This window comes from Opisthocomus hoazin, chromosome 20, assembly GCF_030867145.1.
Source record: "Opisthocomus hoazin isolate bOpiHoa1 chromosome 20, bOpiHoa1.hap1, whole genome shotgun sequence".
Classification (NCBI taxonomy): domain Eukaryota; kingdom Metazoa; phylum Chordata; class Aves; order Opisthocomiformes; family Opisthocomidae; genus Opisthocomus; species Opisthocomus hoazin.
In genome coordinates, this window is record NC_134433.1 from 14021533 (window position 1) to 14044246 (window position 22714).

Consider the following 22714-nt stretch of genomic DNA (forward strand, 5'->3'; position numbering starts at 1 on the left):
TATAACATAATAGAAATATAATAGATCAGATGGCCCAAGTATGTAGTACCAACGGTACCCAGAAATACGATACAGCTCTTCCCATTGGAGATTGTGGCACTTTCAGCTGCAGATAGGCTGGGTTTTTATGGACTTTCTTTGATGTTGTAGTGTGATTCTACGACAAAAAAATGAAAGAACTGCTGTGATTTATGCAGTGTCCTAAGATGACAGTAAACATCCTCCATAATTTGAACTACCTTTTACATTTAAAATATTGAATCTCTCAGAAAATGTCAGAAAGAGAATTTTGGGGTGTAGCATTATAGCTCCATTCTGTTAAACTTGGGTTTTCATAGGAGAAATGACAGTTTTTGTGGGTAAACTGTTCCCATCTTGAAAAAGTTTGTCTTTTTTTTTCTTTTTTTGACTGAGTTCTTTAGTGATTGGTTGTTATTTTATTTTTTAAGTGAAAATCTCAGTTTAAAACAAGAAAACTAAGCAAAAACCCAGCTAAGGACAGTTGGGGTGGGAGGGGGGAAGACAATTAAAACAACATGCTTACATGTGCCTCGGTGGGTTTGAATGAAGACTGAACACTGATGATGAGGTGCAGGAGTTTTGCCTCATGTCTACCTGTTCAGTCATGAAATTCTGTGTAATTTTAAAATCCATTGTTGAGGTTAACGTTTCCTGCCTGGTAGTCCAGCAAAGAAGATCGTAACAGGGTCTCTCTAACCATGCAGAAGTTTCATAAACTTCTTGAATGCAAACAGTCTGTGCAACCTAATTAATTTAAATGTAGGCAACTAGATCAAATCATATGGATTTCATCAAAAATTGATACGTAGTTGTTCAAAGGAACAGTCATGTTCTGGGAGGGGGAAGCTACTAATCAGATCAGTTTAATGTGAGGGATGCGGGCTGAAAGGTTTAACTGTAAGCCTCTAATATTTAAATAGAAAGCCTTACTATTGGGGGTTTGGGGTTTTTTGGTCTGTTTTTTTTTAAACTAGATACCTAATATGGATCCATAAAATAAATTCTAAGGTGTTTCTACTTCTCCAAGGTCTTTCACTTGTCATATGGGGCAAATTGATTGACACTTTGCTCTCCAAACTTTAATAACTATTTTCACATAAAATCCAAAAAGCCACACTCCTCAAGAACAGTTTCAGGGGAGGAATGTCTGGAAATAGTTCCTTTTAAAATATGTAAACTTGAAGTAGTAATGCTATACAAAGAAAAGGAGTGTCAGAAGAAAGGTTCTAGGGCATTTCACTAATGAAACAAATCCTGACTTTATTACTTCCTGATCTTCTGATTGGGCATCTGGTTTGTAACAAACTTCAGAATTAATTTGTTGCTTTGAACATTATTTAAAAAAAAAAAGAGAGAGAGAGATGTCACTACTTGTAGCCATCATTAGTTAGCTTTTCTTAGTATTTTTCTTAGTATCAGTCACACGAGGCGATTCACTACTAACTTTTGATCTGCGCTGCTACTAGGTCAGGTATATTTCCAAAGATTTACTCTCCTGCAAATCTTTGAGCCAAAACTGGTAGGTTTTTTCCTACTTCATCTGTCTTGGAGATAATTTTGCATCGAATTACTTTGAATGCATTCACAAGACCTCCGCTGGATTCAGATTTTATTAGATGGTTGATGTCAGAGTTAAAAAATGTTCTCGGGAGACAGTAAGATTTTTGGAATGTCCCGGTATCCTTGACTTTTCTCAAGCTGTCTGCTAACATTACCTCATCAATTTCTTTTAGAGTGGAGTATAAAACATGTTAAACAATAGCTTGCATTAAATCCCATATTATTAAATTAAAATATAGTTCTATTTAATGGTCAGTAACTGTATTTTAATCAAATTCTATCTGACACAATGACTTAAGACTTTTTTTTGTCTGGGATATTGCTCTTACACAATAGGAAATGCCTAAGCACAATACTTTAAAATAATGAACACATTAATATACAGGATAACTAAAATCTAGACAGAAGATTAAGTTACGAGATAAAGTCTGAGAATATTTGATTTTATAAGCTGGAGAGAATTTCTCGATAACTACATGAGTCTTAGTCAAAAAAGCCAAACCACTTCACCTGCAGACCTTGCCCGTAGCGCAAGAGCTGCTTCCTGCTGTTACTGGATGCTGCTGGCGTTGCACACTAAGCCAGCCGTAACCCGGCCGTTTTAATATAATTCAGGGTAATTTGATTTTACAGTTTTGTCTAGGTCTCCATTACAAAAGGAGCATAAAATACTCCTTATTAATTAAATAAAGAAACAAAAGGAGAAGAAAATGTGGCAGGAGATCAAGAGCTGTTTATGAAAGATTTTTGAAAACATTGGTGGTAGCTAGTGGACAAAAAGAGAGGAGTGAAGGGTGGTGGTGGCAGCAAGGCGGAGGGCAGCTCTGCTGCAGCAAGCCCCCTGCAGAGGAACAAAGGGGCGTGGGTGGGTTGAAGAAACTGAAGCTAGCGTGAGTCTTGAAATCAGAGCTGACGAGGATTGCAAAGGTGCTGGTAGCTCACATCAGGCTGGTAATTATCCACCTGTTCTACCAGTTCGTAGTTTAAAGTTGTATTATTGCTGTCTAAAATGCTAAAAGAGGATAATGTTTTCTCTCCGGTTGTGTTATGTTTGTAAGCTTTTGTGAGGAAGGGTGGTGTGTAAGAGTTTTGCCTTTTATTCTGTCACTTGAAGAATAGTTGAACTCGCTGATCATCTATGTAAAATACTTTTGATGCTGGTTTTAGGCCGAACCTAGCCCATTTGAAATGTTGAATTATCATGTGTGTTGTGGGTTTTCTTTTGGGTCTGAAATATTTCTGTTTAATTTTTTTTTACCTACAGCTGCAGGATTGTTTATGAAGTCACACTAAGCATATTGCTTTTAAGCACAATCACATTTTCTTTGAAGTGGCAGTTTCAAATGTGGATTAAGAATTCCCAGAAAACAGCTAAAGAAATAGTTCGCAAAGCACACACCATCCACAAAACTGTCTGCCATCAATTCTGGGTAAATGTTCAGAAAGAAAAAAAAAATCTAAATTTTGTGTAGTTCAGCATGCTCTGTTCATGCTTTGTGAAAATGAGCTAATAACTTTAGAACTTCAATAGACACCTGAAAAATTCATGAATGTGTTTTACCTAGCAGTAGGCAGCACGTGGCCTTCACCTCAGAAGCATCTGAGCTTCAGTGGCAAGTGGTACGGCCGCATCCTGGTTGGACAAATCCCACCCTTCGGGCAGAGAGATTCGCTCCGAACTGTTGTTAATGGTGAACTCGTGTGGGCTGCAGAAGGCCTTCATTCCAGAGGCTGGGGTGGTTACTCAAGGGGAGGCGTGAACTTGGAGAAGTGCTCGTAGGATACACTGGGTATGCTGTCGTCTTAGCAAGATGAGTGAACTACCTGGAGCAAATGGTGCCTTGCTGATTGTAAGAGAAGTAGAGACTCATCTATTCAATTAATGAAAAGAGTCAATAAACTAATTTGAAGTTTAAATAGAAGCCAGTGAAATGCATGTAAAAAACCTGCATACTTCAACAGATTTTTTAAAATTAATTTGTTAGTGCCATGTTCCATGGGTGAGACATGTTAACACTGTAAAGTGTAATTCAGCAAACTCTGAAAATCTCCCCAAAAATATCAGTGCTGCTGAAGGGTTTCTTAACCTGGTGGTTTCTGCGGAGCAGATTTTCGTGCCTACCAGCTCTGCAGGCCAGGTGGAATGATTGCACGTGTTAAAGGAGCAGCAGTGTCTGGGAACAGGTACTTGAACCCTGGCCTTGACAAACCAGTTTGCTGCTCTCTATTGTGCCATAATTCTTTGCTCCACAACTTAATCTCAGTTGATTCGTGTTAAGGAGCACGATGTTCCGTTCAGGAAAAAAGTACAAATGAAATCATGGTGACTGATGTAACTGGAAACTTTGCTTAGAGATTGTATATTTTTTCAAAAACCATTTACAATATAGGTTTAGGTTATTTCTTTGGAATACAAGTCAAGAAGCTACAGTGATAAAGGGCTGCAGCAGAAACCAGTTGTCCTGGGGTGGGAAGAGCCCTTTTTTTGATTCACATCGTACCACGTGGTTGCCAGGCGTTTTTTTGGGGCTGTTGGCAGGGTACGACCCCATAGCAGGGCTTCTCCCAGCTTGTCTCCACAGCTCCACATCGCTCCGCTCTGGGCAAAGCAGCGTCAGAGGAGCCAGGCACGATCTGCCAACCACACCTTCTGACTCGGTGGACCATTGTTTTGCACGTATGCCAGAAAGTCCATATCCCATTGAGCTGACACCTGCATTAAAGGATATTTTGAAAAAAATAGCTTCCAATCGATATTAAAATAAAACCTGCGTAGTAAAATTCCACCAAAAATAACCTGAAGTGGCTGAGAAGAGGATAACTGAGCAGTGACTTGAAGATCTCTGACAGAAATGCTTCTGGAAGGTTACACCAATGCACCTGACGTTTCTTGGTACGATAAATCAATGGCTCTCCTCCCACAGGTATATCGGAAACCTGTGGGACTGTGCCCTCGTAATACGCACTGTACACAATAGATCAGCTCTGCACAAAAAAGGCTTTGGCGTCCCGAGAGGGACACAGATGCGGATGAAATTTGAGTAGCTTTGGTGTTGAAAACCTTCCAGGGGATCACAACAGAATTACAAAAGTTTATTTGCAAAAGGCTTGTAGGATTTAACTCCGAACAGGCAAGCTTATTTAATAAATTGTGTACAGAAATAATGCTGCTATATCTTTAAAATACAAACAGGAGTTTCCTTACAAAGGACGATACTGAGCAGAGCTAAGAACCAGCAGTGCAGAGATGTTGCAATTCCTATTTTTGAAAGCATTTATTTTAGCGTAACAGAACGTCCCAAGAAAAAAGCACGTTTTGCAGACAGCTTGGTTAATGTGGCTATTGGAGCGTGGCTCCAGGTATAAATGACGTCAAACGTGTAACAATTTTAGCTTACTAATCTTCAAATAAGATATTTTCTTTCTTCATCTTGTAAAGCAAGTGAATCTGCCAAGTAACCTTTTAAGCCCCAAAAGGTTTCTGTTGATCCTGACCATAAACCAGGTTTATTTCCTGCAGTTTTAGAACACTGAAGGCAGATAATGTCTCGGTTGCACTGAACGTTCCGGAGTGGCGGTGACAGACGCTGAAGGCTGCGGTTGCTCGGTGGGACTGGGGAGCCCAGGTTTTGCTGGGAGCTGGGGTCCAGGCTGGCTGCAGCATCGTCTGCTGGGGCTGAGTCAGGGGGAGCCCGCGGTCCTGAGTCACTGCCCAGCCCCGAGCCGCGGGGAAGTGGATGGTTTAAATACTGTGAGAATCTTTATCAGCACAGGAAATGACAGCTCATTAAAATACTAACCGTTAAGCCTGTTTAGATCACTGTCTGGAAAAAAATTAACCATTGAAGGTTCAGATAAGTTGCAGGAAGAAAGGTGCTCTGTTCAGACAGTCAACACGGCACGCAAATTAATCAGCTTTGCTAGTTGTCCAGTGGCATAAAAGTATTTCTGTTGGAATCTGTTTTTCAATGGTTTGTAAAATACCTAACTTTCAAAGACGTTGATACCGTGCTGGAGCAGAACTTCCAGTTTCTTTTGAGGGAGGGATGGCTAAAATAACCAAATACGGTGCCTCTTACTAAATATTTTATTGCTTTTGAGCTGCAGGATGGATTTTTCTTGTGTTCTTACATGGGAACGTAGAAATGTGAATCTAGAAGAGAGAAACTCTGTGTGGGAGGAGTGGGTGTTGGGTGTGATGGTTTAATAACGTTTTGCAGGATTGTTTGGAAGGTGAAAGCCCTTGCTTTGGCCCTCTGGCCTAGCTGCTAATAGCTAGTGCCATTTGAATAGATTATTTTAAAAAGAGCTGGAGGTACTGGGAGGGAAGAGTCCCTCCCAGCAAGCTCCCTCCTGCCTTCCTCACATTCTTCAGTGCCACTTAACTCCCTTTTTTTATAGAAGGAGATAATCTCTGGCCTTGGGCCATGCTCGCTGGGGACGCAGGGGGAGATACTGAACTTGTGCAGGGTTTGTGCTGACAAAACACACAGTGATGTTGTCCTCTTCGTTTGGCTTTCTTGGTTTTTTTCAGGATGTCTTTTGCTGTTGTCTTAGTTTTGAATTGTAGTGCTGGCATTTCCTAAAAGGATGTTTTTTTGGACTAGCCCAAATAGCTGAATCTGAGCAAAATACGTACGGCACGGTTTGTCCCCAGAGCCCAAGAGGGTCCAGACGAGGACAACGTGTGCATGCCAGGGAGTCTGACAAAATCAATCCCCCTGTCAGTTAAACGTTTTTTCCAAATTAACAGCTGTGGCTATTAGAGAGCTCATCCGTAAGATGGGATTGTGACTCAATATGGCATCACCTTTCCGAGCGGGGCTGCGGTGGTTTCAGCCTGGGAGCCTGGCAGTGTTTGCACCGTCTCGTCTGTTCAGCGACTGTGGTTCGCGTTTCCCTTCAGGTGATGATTTCCGTAGTGAAATGGACTTCCACGGCTTTAAATCTGCGGGGCTTTGTGTTTTGTCATCACCACAGCTGGGGGACCAGGTCCGGTTGCTCACACGCGCTGCTGCGTGGGGTATAAAATTCAGAACTGAATGCCACCAAAGTTCTTATTTACATTTTTAATTGCCATCAGAATAAATGGAGTTTAAGAACTGCTTAATCAGTTGCTTAATCACTTGCTATTAGAGGCCTCTTAAAAATGGGAAAGTTTCATTAGCAGTAAAAACCCCACTGTATTAATAGTCCTAAAATGTGGCTCTACAAGGGCAGCTTTGGTGTGCCTCTAAAATACTTGCTAATTCTAACATTTCTCTCTGGAAAAACAGGCAAATACACATGTGTTTTTATAAGATGGGAAGTTTATATCCTAAATCGTGGACTGATAGATTACTTTTTTTGTGAAGTGTTAGCACAATGACACTAAAATGCAGCGTTTGATAGAGAACTGTACTCCAGCATTTAGCACAGCTTGTAATTATCTGAGTGTTCACAACCTCTCGTAGCACAGGTTATGACATTTCAAGATCTCAGGAGTAACCTGCACTCTTAAAAGTTCTCGTAAGATGCAAAATATGCCTTTCAAAAGCGCAAATATCATGATTAAATTGTTTTAAAGAAGTATTTTTAATATTAGTAAAAGTGCAGTTGACTTAAGTACTGAATAACTTTCTACTTTTTGTTCAGCTGGCATAGCGAAAAATACTGGTTTGGTCCTTCTCTTCGTTTGGTGCTTCAGCCACATGCACTTGAGCAAACTCCTACCTCTAGTGCCAAAAGTTCCGTTAAAAAGAGAAGTTTCCCAAAAATCTTCCCTACCACTTCATGACTAGTGACATGCGTCTGAGGTTCAGCTGGTGGCAGTCATTCTTTGAAAAGCAAATTAAGAAATTGTACAGTGTATTTTAATAAAGACAGTTTTGCTGTAACTGGAATAGAAGTTTTAGGAGTCAGACTGCCAGCATCTGCACATGGTGTAATTTTTAAACTAACCCTGGAACAACTTCGCTGAATCTCTGTAGTGTGGGGCTTCAAATGGATGTGAAGTTCTGTTTTATTTGTTGGGAAAAATGCTATATACTTTTCCATTCACATAGAAATTGTGGCTCTTAGTTAAACAAACAAACAAAGTTACATCTGCTTAGTTACAAATACCAGGTAATTCTTTGAAACAAGTTTCAACAGGGCTTTGTTAGTGAAGCAAAATTCCTAATGGGTGTTTATGTTGTAGCATTAGAATGTGAGTAATGCTTTTTACTGAAATGTTATGATTTTCATGAATTTAGGCTGTACCAAAGGCTAGTGCAATTTTTTGGAAGTCTGTTTTCAGTTTCGATTCCTTATGAAACATTCCATGTTAGCAGAGAATCAGAATTAATTGAAATACAAACTGATGTTCAGCGTAAACTGTTTCTAAAATTGCTTCTGAATCAAAATTCCTTCTGAAGTTTTCTTCCCTTAAAAAAAAACAAAACAAAACAAAGCCTTTTTTTCGGAGTCTTATGGTAAAACTGCAGCTAGTCTCTTTGTTTTTCAAGTAAATTCAGTTGAAAGGCCAGAACACCCAAGAACAGCACCTCTCTTCCTAGAAGCGCAGCCTTGTTGCTGCAAGATTCCCTAACAGCAGTGCTAGCAGCTAGTGAAACGTCGTATTTCAGGGCTGATTTTGACAGACAACTTGTAGTGAATGACCCTTTTTTTTTATTCCCCCCCTTAAACTGAAGTCCTCAAGCGGCTGGCGAAGACCTGCATTTTAAGCCTTTAAGAAGGGAGAGCAGGGTGTGCGTCTGGGGGTTTGCTGGTGTGTTTTGTTTTGGCAGATAGAGACTACAAAGTGTGGGTGAGTTCTGTTGTGCGCTGAGGTCCTTTTATTTTCTTATCCTTTCATATTCTTTATTTGAAAGACAATAGGCTTGATTCTCAAAGGAAAATGCAAGGAATTGGGTTTAGGTTATTCTACAAGCAGGGCTATCTTCCAGCATCTTCCCTTCTTCAGTGGGCTGTGTAAGTACGCCTGTGGTTTGCATCTGGGCTCCTGAAACTGCAGCAGGCTTTTGAAGGTGTATCTTACAGTCACGGCGAACTGGCGTGGAATTATGATGCAAACCTTTTGTTTCTGCATGTGGAGCTGCGTCTGGTGTGAGTGTAATCCGTGGAAATTCATACTGCAGTCTTCCCCCTCCTCCTTTAATAAGAACAGGGTTAGCGAGTTGAACTTTGCTAGGTCTGCGGGGGGGTGCCACTCATTTGTAATTAAATAAAATGAAAATTGATTTTTAAGACTTCTAGATCTAAGATCATGTCTACGCTTTGGATATTAGGGGAGATGTGTTAGCTGGTTGATTAAATGGTTGAATTTTGTTGGAAGAGTACAAGTAACTGATACTGTCCCACTGAAATGGGATCTCAAGAATTTTATTCCTAGTCCTGTGGATTCATGATTTTCTAGATGTTACTCTGCTTCATTTTACTCCTGAGTTAAAGTGATTCACCTTTTTCTCAGTATTAAAGTCTCTGTGAATGTGCAAAACACTGCAGACTTTTACAAACCAAGGTCCTTGCATTCAGGATCTTACAGTTCTTCAAAACAGCTTCAATAAACTGAATGTTGTGCACTTCATTCTTAGTCATGCTCACAAAAGAAAAGAAAAGCTGAATACTTTTAGGGAAAAAATTTTGAAATACGGTGTTGATGCACCAAGATCTCTTCAAGCCGACTGAACTTGGTTTTCATCTCTTTGTTCTGTTGTTCAATGCTAATTGGGCACTGACTTAGTTCAGTTTTCAGAAAAAAATGGAGGCATTTGACCAACTGTTCTGTTAATCATTCATCTCTCGTCATTTAAATATTCCTCATTTCATAATCATGCAGAAGTTTAAAAGTAAACTATTACCTTTCGGTAGCTTTTCCGGGCTCCCAAGTGACATTTGAAAAAGAAACCTCAAACTGTAACTCATTTTTAAAACTGTGACTCGTGCTGATCAGCGAGTCATTAGGAGAATTTTTACCACAAATCAAGTCAGCTTCGTAAGGGACGGGTCTGAAAAACTGGAAATAATTTGTAAAAGTTGACATACTCTGTGTAAAATGTGTAACGGGCGTGCTTTAGTCTCGGCTTGCTCTTTTTTTTCTGAAATTGTACCAGTCCAGGCACAGAATTTACTCACCCATTCGTATCATCGTGATGGTGAATCATGAGGGAAGCAATCTCTTTCTCGTAAATACCTTCAGAAAAATTGTTTCCCCCTGGCTATTGAAGGAAGCGGATTTCGTGGAGGAGAGCGAGCTACTCCGTTCCTTTGGTCTGTGCGTTTTCATAAATTCTTCAGATTAGAAAGCTGTTTTTTTAAATTGGGCTTTAGCCTGGAAAAGGGAACATCGTGTCAAATGAGGAGAGTGAGGAAAATGATTTGAGAGACCTCACCCTCCCGGAGCAGTGGCAGTCACTCGGAGAGGAGCCGATCAGTTTGCGAAACTGTCGATGAGTGTCTTGGTGGCTGCGGCGTGTTTTACTAAATCCTCCCTGGAGCAGTAGTGTAAAGACTCAAAACTGAAGTGTTGAAATTTAGGTGGCTTTTTTAATGTAGAAGACCATATTAATTTCTTTAAAATTAAAAATAAGAAATTTAAAATCTCCATTCTCTTTGAAATTAAAATAGTGTTTGTCAGTGACAGGAACTCTCCGGTGGCCGGGATGGGAGCTCTGGGTATCTACGTGAATCGAACCTTGGGAGCCTTCGGCTTGTGCGCGTGTTCTCACCACACCAGCTCAGCTGCGGTGCTGCTGGTGGCAATTGCTTCCGCTGTGTATTTAAGGTTGTTTGAGGGCTTTTTTTTAAACTGTCGTGTCAGTTATTAAAGCTCCTTGGACCTCCTGCTAAACAGCACGGTGTGTAGATGTCAAGACCCATGACCTAGGTTGTTTTTCATTAAAGTCTGGCCGGGCTGTGGTGTTTGCAGGATGGCAGCTGGAGGCTGCTGTGAGTTTGTCCAGCGCCAGCACCTTTGCGCCGTAGAGGTGGGAGAGGGTGCTGAGTTCCCAAAACCCATCCGTGAGCTTTCTAACGTTAATGTAAGAACAAGGTGTTTGGGAATGCAGTGTAGCTTTTGTGCAAGTCATCTGCCATAAACCGGGGCATGATTCAGAGCAGGGTTCAGAGTTCCTTCTTTGTTCCTTTGTTAATCACTGACTTGTGGGAGGCGCCTGCAGAATTTGCTAATGCATTCTTTTTGGGTAAGGATGACGCACAGATTGTCCTAATAAGGACTTAGTTTGAGAAGGGGGCCGTCTTCTCTGAGAAGATAGGGGCAAGTCATAGGGCGAGCAGTTTCTTTTTTAACGGAGGGATGACACAAGCACAAGTCATTTCCTTATTAATCGGTTCAAACCAGTTCTTACAGGAACTGCTGGTGATAAATGTGGGACTTCTGAGAAGTCATTCATTTGATTCTCAGCGCTGCGCCAGTGCACAGCCCCAGCTGGCTTCTCCCGGGCTTTAAGGAAATGCTCGAGCTCGCAGCTTCTTTCGGTGTTACCAGCAGCGTATTGGCACTGGTTTGCTCTGAAAGATTTTTCTTTTTAAGCACTTTTTTGAGGATCTGGGGAAACGTGTCCCTTTCAGAAGTATCAGATAAAAAGATGAAATACACTTTATTTCGTGGTGATCTGTTTTCTCGAGTAGCAATGCCCTTCTGAGCTGTAGCTCAGTCTGAACTTTGTTCTGTTTGGGTCAGAGTGGTAAGTTTAAAAAAAAAAAAGTTTTTCGTTTTTGTTTTTTTTTTTCTCCCCTATTTTGTCTTGTTCTCTGGGATGAACTTTGCACCAGTGCTATTCCAAGTATAGGTCCTTCTCTTCAGAAGCCATTTCAAGAATATTTGGAAGCTCAGAGGATAAAACTTCACCACAAAGCTGACAGTGGCATGCCACAGGTAAGAACCTCCCTGCCTCCCTCCGCAGTTAATTTTTCCCGGCTCTAGCTGTCTTGTGACTTGTCAGGCTTGCTGATGTAACTTCTTTCTGTTTTTCAAAGATTTGCAGTGGCCCAGGGAACAGATAAAAACCTCATTTTAAAAACAACCTGGGAATTAAAAATAGTACTGTAATTGTGTGCAACTGGACTTCAACCTCTTGGAGAATAAAGAAAACAATAAAGCAAGACCAAGGGCACGTCTTGCCTCTGTATTAGAGCTGCCTATTTTGAAAGGGAAATTTAAGCAGAAAAAGGTTGCATTTACATGTGAAATGGTAACAAACTGTGTGCAGCATCGATACTGCAGAAGCCAGCAGGATCTGTGCCTTAATGGCCAGCAAGAGAAACAAAATTCCCAAGCCTTTACTGTTCAAAAGGAAGAGAAAAATACCGTGTTGGGAGCCGGTACCGAGGGGCAAAAGTGTCCTTTCATACAAAAAAAAAAAAAGAAAAAAAAGTTTTATAAACATGCCCTGAATTGTCAGTGGGGACAGAGCAACTTCGACATGAAATTCTTTAGGATTCTAAGGCATTTTCAGATAAAGTCCATTAATCTAACTCACATTTCACATTGAACACTTGTAGCTTTTATAAATGTTTCTTTGCCCGTTTCTTACCGCGAAAGAGACTAAATTAGGGAGGGTCAGGCTGGAATAACTAAATATGCAGATTCCTCCTATGCCCATTGAAGTAATTTTTGTGCGGTGCGTTGCTGCCCTCCTTTGACAAAAAAATACAAGTTGAGAGTAGCCATGGAAGGCGCTTGAAGTGGGACCGCCGAGGTCATCGCATCAACTTCTGGTGACACCAGAAGAATCGGGTACTAATTGGGAGATAACACGGCGTATGCAGGGTAGGAAAAAACCGTTGTTAACCAATGACCTTATTGTTTTCTTTGCAATGAAGATGGCAGGGACTGACAGTCAGGGGTTGCTAATTCTGAACTCTATGAATTGTTAGCGAAGATGAAACAATACGAGGAGTAATAAATCACTTCACTGGCACGCCAGGAAGGATCAGGGATTCCTCGCCTGCCCTGGGGTGTGTTTGGCAAGCCGTCCTGCATTGTCACTCAAGGGACTAAAGTCGGCTTTACAGAGGGACCTGCAGGAATCCTGTCAGCTTGCATTGGTTCCTGTTTTTAATTTGATAAATTACATAATTTAAAAAAAATGGTTAGGCTTTTGCCTTTCACCCAGTAAATGGAGAGTTCTCCGCTGTGCTGTCCACTAATCTTCATTTTCCTTCTTCTGTTTTGTCTTTGTCTCTTCAGGGGGAAAACTGGCTATCGTGGATGTTTGAAAAATTGGTGATTGTAATGGTTTGTTATTTTATCTTATCTATAATCAACTCCATGGCCCAGAGCTATGCCAAACGACTGCAACAGAAGATGTATTCTGAAGAAAAAACCAAATGAGCTTGGAAAAAACCCCTTGGAGTGGGTTTTAGCAGACATGAAAAACAACACATCTTTCCATATGTTTAAAAATCAGCATTATTCAAAACGGGGGAAAACTTTTTAACATCAGTTTTCAACTATAACAAGTTTTTATTTAATTTTGAAAGTAATTTGGATATTAGAGCAGACGTTTCATTGACAAACTTATAAATGTTAAGGTAAGGTATAAATGCTTTACATGTCTGAGTTGTGTTCTGTGGGATGGACAATGTGATGTTAAATGGAGTTTAACACAGATGTTGTCCACCCAAGTTACTTCCAAAACTGATGATTTAATACTCTCCGCTTCCCGATTTAACTTCAGACTGACCTAAGGGTAACTTTTTATTTCAAAGGGTGGCTGTTTTGCTTTTTCCATAACTTTCAAGACCATCAAAATGTATATACATGAATACAGATTGGATACAAAGCGTTGCATGTCCCTCATGGTAAGGCTCTTCCATCTGAATTCCCCAGTGTCCCGTTGCATTGCACGTGCTCTCGGTCAGAAAAGCCACCCTCTTAAACGTCATGATGTTAGCAGAGATGATTGATGTCAAAATGCAGAAGCTGACATTTTTTATTCTGTATATTTAGAATGAAGTTAAGATAAAACTTTATAAAGTCATCTTTGATCATTCCAGAATTCCTTGTGTCAGTCTTTTTAAGCTGCTGCTTTTCCTCTCCGCTGCTCTATGCTCAGTTTCTTCAGTTTCTTTATTGAGCCTTAATCCCACGGATCGCATGCTTTACTCGGCCTTCCTGCACAAATGGTGCTGAAGGCCTGTGTTCTTTTTGGTGGTGTTTTTTTTTTTTTTTTTCTTAAGAACTCCTTACTTAGCAGGAGGAAGTAGAAAGCATACCACTTGCTGGAAGTGTGGCTCGCTGGTTAAAGCAGGCGAGTGAGTGAAATAGGGATCCATAAATTCTGCTCAGATGTTTGCCCCTGGTCCCAGCACTGTGGGCCATGAAGGAGAAGAGAGGGGGGAAGAGTAAAGATTCCAGCTGAAAACAGGTTTGATGTCAAACCCAGCGATGATGCAGAGAACCTTAGAGAACCTTAACCTGAGGCTTTAAAAGTCAGATATGTTAAAAACATTTATGAACCAGTGTGTGTTCCAGTTCTAATGCACCTGAACATAACCAATATTAGGATGGATCTTTTCCCTCTGTAGTAAGTAGATACCCATTCCACTGCTGCTGTGTGCGCATTACTGCTCTAATAACTCTTGAACTATTGCTTTCTATTTTTATCCTAGGGGTAAGTAACAAGCAGTAATTTGACTTCCAGTTAGCGTTTTCAGAAGGTGGCATACGAGCACAAAGCAGGTTAGATGTTGCTCTTGCTTCAGCGAGATTCACCCCTGCATGAGGTTAGGGCAGATCTCGAGCAAGCGGTGAGAATCCGTATTGTGTTCAATCCTGCCTGAGTGTCCTCTTGTGTTGCCAACCGTCGTGACATCTCCATGGCCTTACCATCCTGTCGGATAGCTTATCAGACTGATGTTGACTGTTGGATCTCATGGCAACAACAGTCGGTAGGCTGTCTGACATTTTGGTATCTTTCATCTGACCGTTCGCTCATCCATCTCCAGCTGTTTTCATTGAACATCAGTGGCATCTAAATGTTCATAAGGTTAGAGGGAAATGAGCTCAGAAGTCGTGCAGGGCAGCAGTCTGCATAAGAAACATCTTCTACGGTTTCATCTCAGTTGTGTGTGAGGTTTGTAATGTTTCTCTTGTATGCTTCATGGGTAACTTCAAGCACTGTTACTGAAGGAATGAGGAGGCTTTTAATAGGGACTGCTCTCAGCAGAGCTGCTGACCAGATTAAATTCAAGTACCTGAAAGGCGGAGTGCTGGGAGGCAGTGCAAGGTAGTTAAAAGCATGAAGGCTGCTCATTTGCCCCGTGGGTTTTTAAAAGATGAACAGTGTTTCTTAAGTCTTGGCCCTAGCAGCTTTTTCACGTTTTGGGCTAAATGTGGTCTTTGAAAATACTGTAGCAAAGAACTTGTTCTAATACAATGCACATTCTGAAAATCGTAGCTGCTTGAGAGGTCACTTTTTTCAGTCTACTAAAACTTTAATTTTGCACTCCGTCAGAGATGGCGTCAGCAGTTCATAGCTGTTTGTTTCATTTTCTTCAGGATACTTGGATTAGCGAAAGAGCTGTTTGCTCCTTGCCCCCGTTCCAGTAGCAGCTTTTTTTCCCCTCAGATCTGCCGTTCACCTTGGGGACGCTGGTATTTGCTTCACACAGTTCTGGCAGTGTCTGAGAGGCTTTCGTGAGAGTAAATGACATTTATGCCATGTTGAGGTCCCTGTATGTTGTCGGATTGAAATGAGGAGACTGTGGAACAATAAGTAAAAGCAAAAAAAAACCCCTCTTCCTAGAGCCTGAGCCAGTAAACTGTACCTTTCCGAGTGCTTTAGCGGTCTCCTCATAATTATGCCTCCTTGCCTACTGAAAAATCACTAGACAAAACGAAAGCTTTCTCCCGCTTTTATTTCAATATATGTTTACATACATGTAGTGGAAAAAATATATATCTGTTGTTCTGCAAGTCCTGTTTGTATGCGTCCATTCCAGTGAGCTCTGCTGTTACTCTGAAGCTCATTCTACTGGCTTCCACCTGTTCAGCCGCTGGGAGATAGTAAGACTTGGTAAAAGGTAAAAATAATAGAAAGGAAAGTTGTGCGAACCTGATGAGATTTGCAAATGGATGGTTTTATGTTTGCTTAAATAAACAAACAAGGAACTGTTTCCCGGTGTTTATTTCAGCTGGATTGGTTTCCATTTCTGTATATTGAGCTTGGTTGTTATTCTGTGAAACTTCTTGTCCCAAGCATTCTACAATGAGCGTGAATCTAGAAGATGCATCTGCAGCTGCATTTTGTGGCTTCAAAGAAAGACCCAGAGCCTTTAGCATTTAATCTGAAAACATGTATTCTGGTCCCTCAACCCGAAGATTCCTTTTGTGGTACATATTTTCAGTTGCACGTTGGGAGCAGTCAGTCGTCTGGTTTAAAGCGTGTTAGAGACCAATCCACAGTGAGCTCTATTGCAAGAGAAACAATCTTAGCATGGATCGCTGTAGTTTCAGCTGCTGCTTCTTGCAGTTTAGACACTGAATAAAATATCTTCCTTTTTTCCTTGGAATTACTGAAAATCACACGGAAGTAGCAGCCCTCGTAACAACAACTGACATTTGGTTAAACATCAGAGATGACTTTGAGGTGATAGAGATTGTTTTAGTTGTATCATCGGCAGAACGTGGCTAAATCTCTGCTTTCACAAGTGCGCTGTAAATAGCAAGCAAAGCAGAAGGATGGCCGTGTTCTCACAGTTCCGAGGAGCGCAGTGGAGATGAGGTCGGGTAGGGCTGCGGCTCATCCTCCTTAATTCTCCCTTTGCTCACTGCCTGACCTGTGAGTTGTGCCTGCCCAGCAACGTGCGGTGAGGGCCACGTGAGATAGGAGTGCGCTGGCGTGCCCCTCTCCCCGGCAGCCACGGTGCACCCCACCAGGGTGAGAACTGTGTGATGTAAGCAAAGCTAAAGAGGTCCCGCTGGTCTGTGCCAGGCCGAACCAAGAGACTGGCATGGGCCCTGGCAGACTGAGTCGTCCGGTTCCACACTTCCCCAGCTCCATCAAAGTCAGCGGGGCCGCCCCGGCCCCCGGTCTCTGCCTGTCCCCCATCCCAGTGTCACACGGTGTTTCATGTTCAAGCAGCTCCCTCTGAAATTGCCCAGCTGCCTGTTCATGCAAAAAGATACTTGTCATTAGTACTTGATGGCTTCGTGCTGCTCCAGAAAGTCCTTCCCTGCTGTGCTTTTGGGTTTCATTATTGCATTCGTTAGAATCTGCGTCCCTCTCACTGCAGGCAGTGCTAATTGCAAGCACAAATACTCTGGATGTTGCCCTGATTGTCAAGCCCAAATATAAATATTAGTGAACAAAATTGATTGCAGGTGTAAAAATAAGTGGTGATTGGGTGTGTTCCTTGGAGCTAAAAGTAATTCAGTTTTCTCTGAAGCACATGGTTTAAAAAATACTTTGTAATCAGCAGGTAAAAGCTTGGATGTAATTATATATAAAGGTAATTGAAATTGCTCTTCTGATATTTAAAATTCTAGGGGTTTTTCTATATTTTTTTAAATTATTATTACTTTTGGAGGAGAATAAGGAAGAACAGTAAGTACTTTGCCGGGCCTTCCCCAGATTGCAGCAGTAAGTGGAGTGTGAAGGTGGGAGAGCAATAGCTGGGGAGGGCTTCCTGCTGGGCTCAGGCTGCTCCGGGTGAGGCTGAGCTGCTGGAACCTCCTCAGGAAGGGGGAGCGCAGCGCCCGCCCGCCCCGTGAAACGCCCTGCTGGTGCGTTCGCAGCTAGACCGAGGGTAAATATTTGCATATGCTCTTACAAACTCATTTGGAAAAGGATTATACTGAAAAACTCCGAGCCTGCCGTGGCTTTCCTAATTCAAGTGTCTAACTGAGGGCATGAAATGCTGGTGTTTATTTCTTTATCCATTTCACTTGCTTGTTGATGGATCCTCTCAGCTTTCGTAAAAGGCAGCAGAGCAATATTTTGGTAGTGGTGTGAATGGGAGAGGCTGTAACAACCTGGGTCAGTTGTCGAAAGAGTGAAATGTAGGAACTCATCAGATGTCCCAAAGGCGTCTGGCTGTATCGCCACACAGGTACAAGCGAAGGGGAAGAGCCCAATAACCTGCGATGGCCTTCTTCACATGCATCAGGAATTCAGCAAAATAGTGTTTTGGTCAAAAAACCTGACTCTCGCTCTGTGCTGAATTGAGCTGTGAAGTCACCCGGCCTATTCACTGCTAGTGGCGTTCAGCTGCGGTAACACAAATGTGCAAATGTGAACCTGTTAAATGGGCCAAGCTTTGTTTTACTTTGCCTTTAACGCTGCTCTTTATTGTGCTAGAGGGTTTTTTTTTTAATTCTTATTATCCACTCATGGAATGATTCAAAGAGCATTGACTACTTTAGCGTTAAATCAAAGGTCACATTTCTTTAAACCTCATTTGACGAGCTGTTCAGATAAGTAAGTGTGCTGCATCTTCCGTGTTTCAAGGGAGTTACTCCCAGCTTAATTGTTCTTCTGGTCTCCCAAGCAGCTCAAATGCGTTGCGCAGGCAGCTGGTAATAAGGAAACTGGCTGCTGTTTCCTGGTGAAAGGCAAGAGATAGGACTTGTCAGCTCAGTGTATTGTTCCCTGCTCCGATAACCGCCCCGCAAGCCGCGCCCTTCTCGATGGCCTCAGAAGCTGCTTTTCTGCCCCTGTACAAAGTGCAAGGTGGTGTCTGTGCTCTGGTGACTGCTGTGCTGTTCCTCCTTGAGGGGTCCGGCCAGGGAAGGGCTGTGTGTTTAGTACACATGATTTAAGGCATAACCGACCAGTTTTGGTTTTTCGTTTTTATTTTTTTAATGCTAATATTACAGAGCAGGCCATGCAGGTCTGGTTCTGCCGCCTCATGAGAGGTGGTTGGAGTTTTTTGTTTCCTCGTGGCCTTGGCAGTGTGTCACTTAGCTGCTTTTTGCTATAGGGAGTGCTGCGCTTTTCTCAAAGATATCTCAGATCTAGGCAAATCCCGTGAACTGCGCCAAAGTGTTCGGTAGCCTGGTTTTACGCAAGATTGTGACCACAGTTATGATAGATGGGATCAGTCTGTGGGGAGTCACCCGTTGCCTTACTTAGGTACCAGCTGATCTGCGTGACGTTTCTAAGGTCTGAAGCCTTTTTACTGGAAGGTGGCGTCAATTTGGCAGAAGGTGTCAGCCAGAGCTCTGAGCTGCTTGAGCACAGGCACCACCGGCACCCGGTGTGCCTGGCGGGGGTCAGCTGCCTCCAGCCATTTGACAAAGAAGTTCCTTGAGATGAGGTGCATTTCCCCAAGCTTGTTCCATCTGCATGCAGTGACCCTGTGGTACCTCTGCTGTCCTTCCCTATTGTCAGGAAAGGAACTGGTGGTTCTCTTGCAGAAGCTGCTCACTAAACCACGTACTTTGAGGCTCACACTTACGTGTAGAGACCGTGTGAGCTTCAAGGGACTGTGTGTGTCTTTTGTGAGACTGCGCATTTTGTTGGCTCTTTCCATCTGTTGAGAAGGCTTGGAAAAGCAGCTTTGTGCGCTCGGCATTTCTTTTCTGTCTCTGAAAGAAACTGGACCTGCATAAAGAGAAAATACACATTTATGTTTACAACATCATACAAATCTAGCCATGTTCACAAAATCTCTCTGGTCTGTTTAGAAACCACGCTTCTCTCAGTGCCTCTTGTTTGCTGCAGCTGTTTTCTTGAGAGCTGTAATGGTTGGGATATTTTCATAACAACAGATTTCATTTCTCCGATTCCTTGATTTTCCTGTCTCACCTCAGCCCAGCTGACCTCTCGTGACATGCAGTCACATGTACCCCTGTGCATTGCGTAAGACTCTAGGTGGGGAGCAGCAGGAAGAGAGAAACTTTTAAGATGCCTGAAGCTGGTATTTAGTTAAGCTCAAAGTAATGGATGCCAAAAAAATATTTACAAGCAGTATTTCTACTAGATCTGTGCTAATGCAGTGGGCGATCTAAATTCTGTTGCCTCGCTTAATGTCTACATAAACCTGACTTAAACACTTCTGCAGATGCACGGCCACCACATGGCAGATCACGCTGCAGCATCTGTGCACGAACTAAAATTGTTGTGGCTGCCTGGGGGGAGCCTGGCGTTTTTCAGTGCAGGGTGGAAATGTGCTGTGCTGTCCTTTGGCAAACCGTCTCAGCTGTGACTGAGGCAGGATCATTCCAATGAAGTGAATAAAGAACGCGTTTAAGTGTTTGGCAGACCTGGTCCCGAGAGTCCTAGCTGAACGCTGTTAATGATGTCTCTTCTCTCAGGCCTTGTAGCCCTGCCTGCCCTTGGTGCTTAGCGATTTTTGGACAGGTTCAGGCCTGTGGACTGGAGTTTTGTTCGGGTTGAACAGGACCCCGTGTGTTCTAAAGCAAGTTCAGGTTTCCTTTATAATGTCATGGAAGCATGAGCTCCCATTTCACAGCACAGATTAAGCTTGTATCTGTTCTTTTATATACAAATACTTCACTGTGAAAACACTGGCTAGGTGGAGAAGCCTGATGAAATCTTTATAGAGGAAAATAGAGTGAAAACAACCTGAGTTAATGTCTGGTAGGGAAAGAACAGAAGTTTTCTTCTTGGGAGAAGAGTATTTAGTTGGATTTATGTTCATCAGTTGCCAAATTTATGTTTTTAACTGTTTTATCAGTTGCATTATGTTTCTTCAGCAAATTTTTTGGCCTAGGAAGGAGAAATCATTAGTTTACAATGTCGAGTAACTCCGTGAATCCAGCTGCTGACTAGATGACTCAGAATCAGGTAGTAACACTGGCTGAAGTTGCCCAAAGTGGGGTGGGGAGGAGATTTCCCAGTGTTTTCTTTGCAAGTGGCAGAAATGCACGACAGCCAGCAGCACGCAGTCCTACATGGAAACACGTAGTCTTGAACCGAGCGTTGTTCTGAGCCATCTGGAGAGCAGTGGCGCTGAACTATTGCCCAGCTCTCACCATACTTGCTGAGGATATTTCACTGAACAACTACAGCCGCCCCTGCCAGCCGAGCACAGAGTCAGTATTTTATTACACCTTCGGCGTGTGGGAGAAGGCTGCCTTCCATTTGGCTCCTTGGGCGGTGTTCTGCTTACAGGCTCCTGCAAATGATCTATTACAGATTGGAGACTGCTGGGCAAAAGTTCAAATTAAATCATGCCATCTGACCACAATTACACCATTCTCAGGCAACTGCAGTGTGTTTTTGTGAGTCTTTAAATAAACATTACATTGCACATGTAACCAAATATGTACAATAATCATTTTCACAGAATGCATCCATTTAAATGCAAATATACCGTATAAGATGGTATTTATTTCTCATCACATGTAACTAGTGAAACAAAAGCTCACAGTTCACTGAAGCTCAAGCAATGTTTATGCTGGCTTTTTTTGTATTAACCAGTGGCTTAGTTTAGTTACTGCTCGCTCTTTTAAAATAGGAATCTGGTCCTAGAGAGCGTCCTCCTTTTACTTGTTTTTCTGTCTTACGGTGTAATCCATATTTTAAAAATTTTAAGCCTAACAGACAAGAAGGTTTCTGCAACCTGATTCACACAGACAAGTAGAGAGGCCTGTGCCTTTATTTTACACCACTAGACTCTCTGAGGAGTCACTGTTGAGAATTTCTTGGGCTTGTATGAGCCATGGGGTTTAGACTTCTTCCACGATCTTGGAACGTATTTATACTTCTAAAAATGGCCTTTAAGTTTCCTCTTTGCTAACAAGCAGAAGCAGCCTCCTGGGCTCTCCTCACCGCTGCCGGTGTGCTCCTTACGGCTGGCACCAGCGCTTGTTTGAACCGCCACCCTCCTTGCAGCTGCCCGCGCTTCTGGGAAAGGGTTAAGCAGGTTCTGCTGCTTGGCGGAGGTAGGTGACTCATTACCCCACCCGGACAGAGGGGAAGTGGCTGTCTAGAGGGAGAGGATTCATACAATGTGAAATCAGAGGGGACCATTGTGAACTTCGAGTCTGACTGAAAGAGCCGGAAAGGCTCTATAGTTAAAATTCAGGATTATCAGCTCTACATCCAGGCAAGTTAAAAGCTGTCTGAGTGTCTGGGCTGTGCTTCTGGAGCGTGGGCAGAGGTGGGGTAGGAAGCCAGGGGCAGGAGGCTCGAGGAGGAAGCCTACAGTGGAATTTGCTGCCTTGGTAAAGCTGTGTCTGGGCTGCCCTTGAAAGCAGCGGATGAAAGGCAGCAGCTCAATTCCTTTCGGAAGTTTTTTGTACCATATCGGATCCATGAATCACACTTCTGACGATTCTTGTGCAGTTTTTACACTGGTGTCCAGCAAAACACAGAATTCTTTAAAGTACACTTCGACATCAGAGATTATTTCCCTTTGGCTATTTGGTCACTCATTTCATAATATTTATCTATACTAAATTTATTAACAAATGCAGAAGGAAATTAATTATTAATATTATATCATTTTGTACCTTAGTGTTTCCCGGTAGTGTATCAGCTGGTAATTTGAACATAACTTCCTTCTTTCTTATTGACAAAATCCTAGTTGTTGTGGAAACCACAGGTTTTTGCCCTTAATCCTGAGCTGTTTCAGTTTGGTAAATCCGTGCAGGTAATCCTCGTCACAGTCCCTTATACAGTTGCAGGAAGATCGTATCCTTTCTGTGCTGGGAGGCAGTCTCACCTTATAAGCACCAATAGATACTCCAGCCCAAACAAATTGCATCTGTAACTACAGTAGTGCCCTGTCACTTGCCAAACAGTTGCTATGTTTAAAGTATTTGTGACAGGTTAATTTTTGTTCCTGTTTTCTTTGTGTCCAAATAAGAATTATCCTATTCATTAAGTATATCTGCTGTAGTCAGAGTCCTTGACTCAACTTCCAAGCGAGCTGCACCTGTCCATGACGAAAAACACTGGCGAGATCTGATGCATTGTTCCTTGGTTTAGGGACATCCTGTGGGTAGTTCACCTAAAACTAGCTAGGTCAGGGCCACTGCTTCTGTTGTCTCTGCCTCAGTGAGCGATTGGCTTGTGCTGACCTTTGATCTACCTCATTAATTTTCTTTTCTAATGAAATAGAGACCCTCTGCCAGGCTCAGACTATTTACATAATTAATTTTCCAAATAAAATAGAAAATGACTGCTCTGCCTTCTAATATAATTGTGGATGGTGAAAC

At 42.3% G+C, this 22714-nt stretch overlaps 1 protein-coding gene across 3 annotated transcripts in view; it reads left to right on the top strand.

The window, feature by feature from the left end:
* Positions 1 to 15702, top strand: part of VMP1 (vacuole membrane protein 1) — a 71406-nt gene extending 55704 nt beyond the window's left edge. For all 3 annotated transcript variants that reach the window (XM_075440106.1, XM_075440108.1, XM_075440107.1), the window contains exons 12-13: positions 11356 to 11458; positions 12773 to 15702. In XM_075440106.1, the coding sequence (XP_075296221.1) occupies positions 11356 to 11458; positions 12773 to 12916 (247 nt within the window). In that variant the 3' untranslated portion in view covers positions 12917 to 15702. The remainder of the gene's footprint in view (positions 1 to 11355; positions 11459 to 12772) is intronic.
* Positions 15703 to 22714: the final 7012 nt, after the last annotated feature.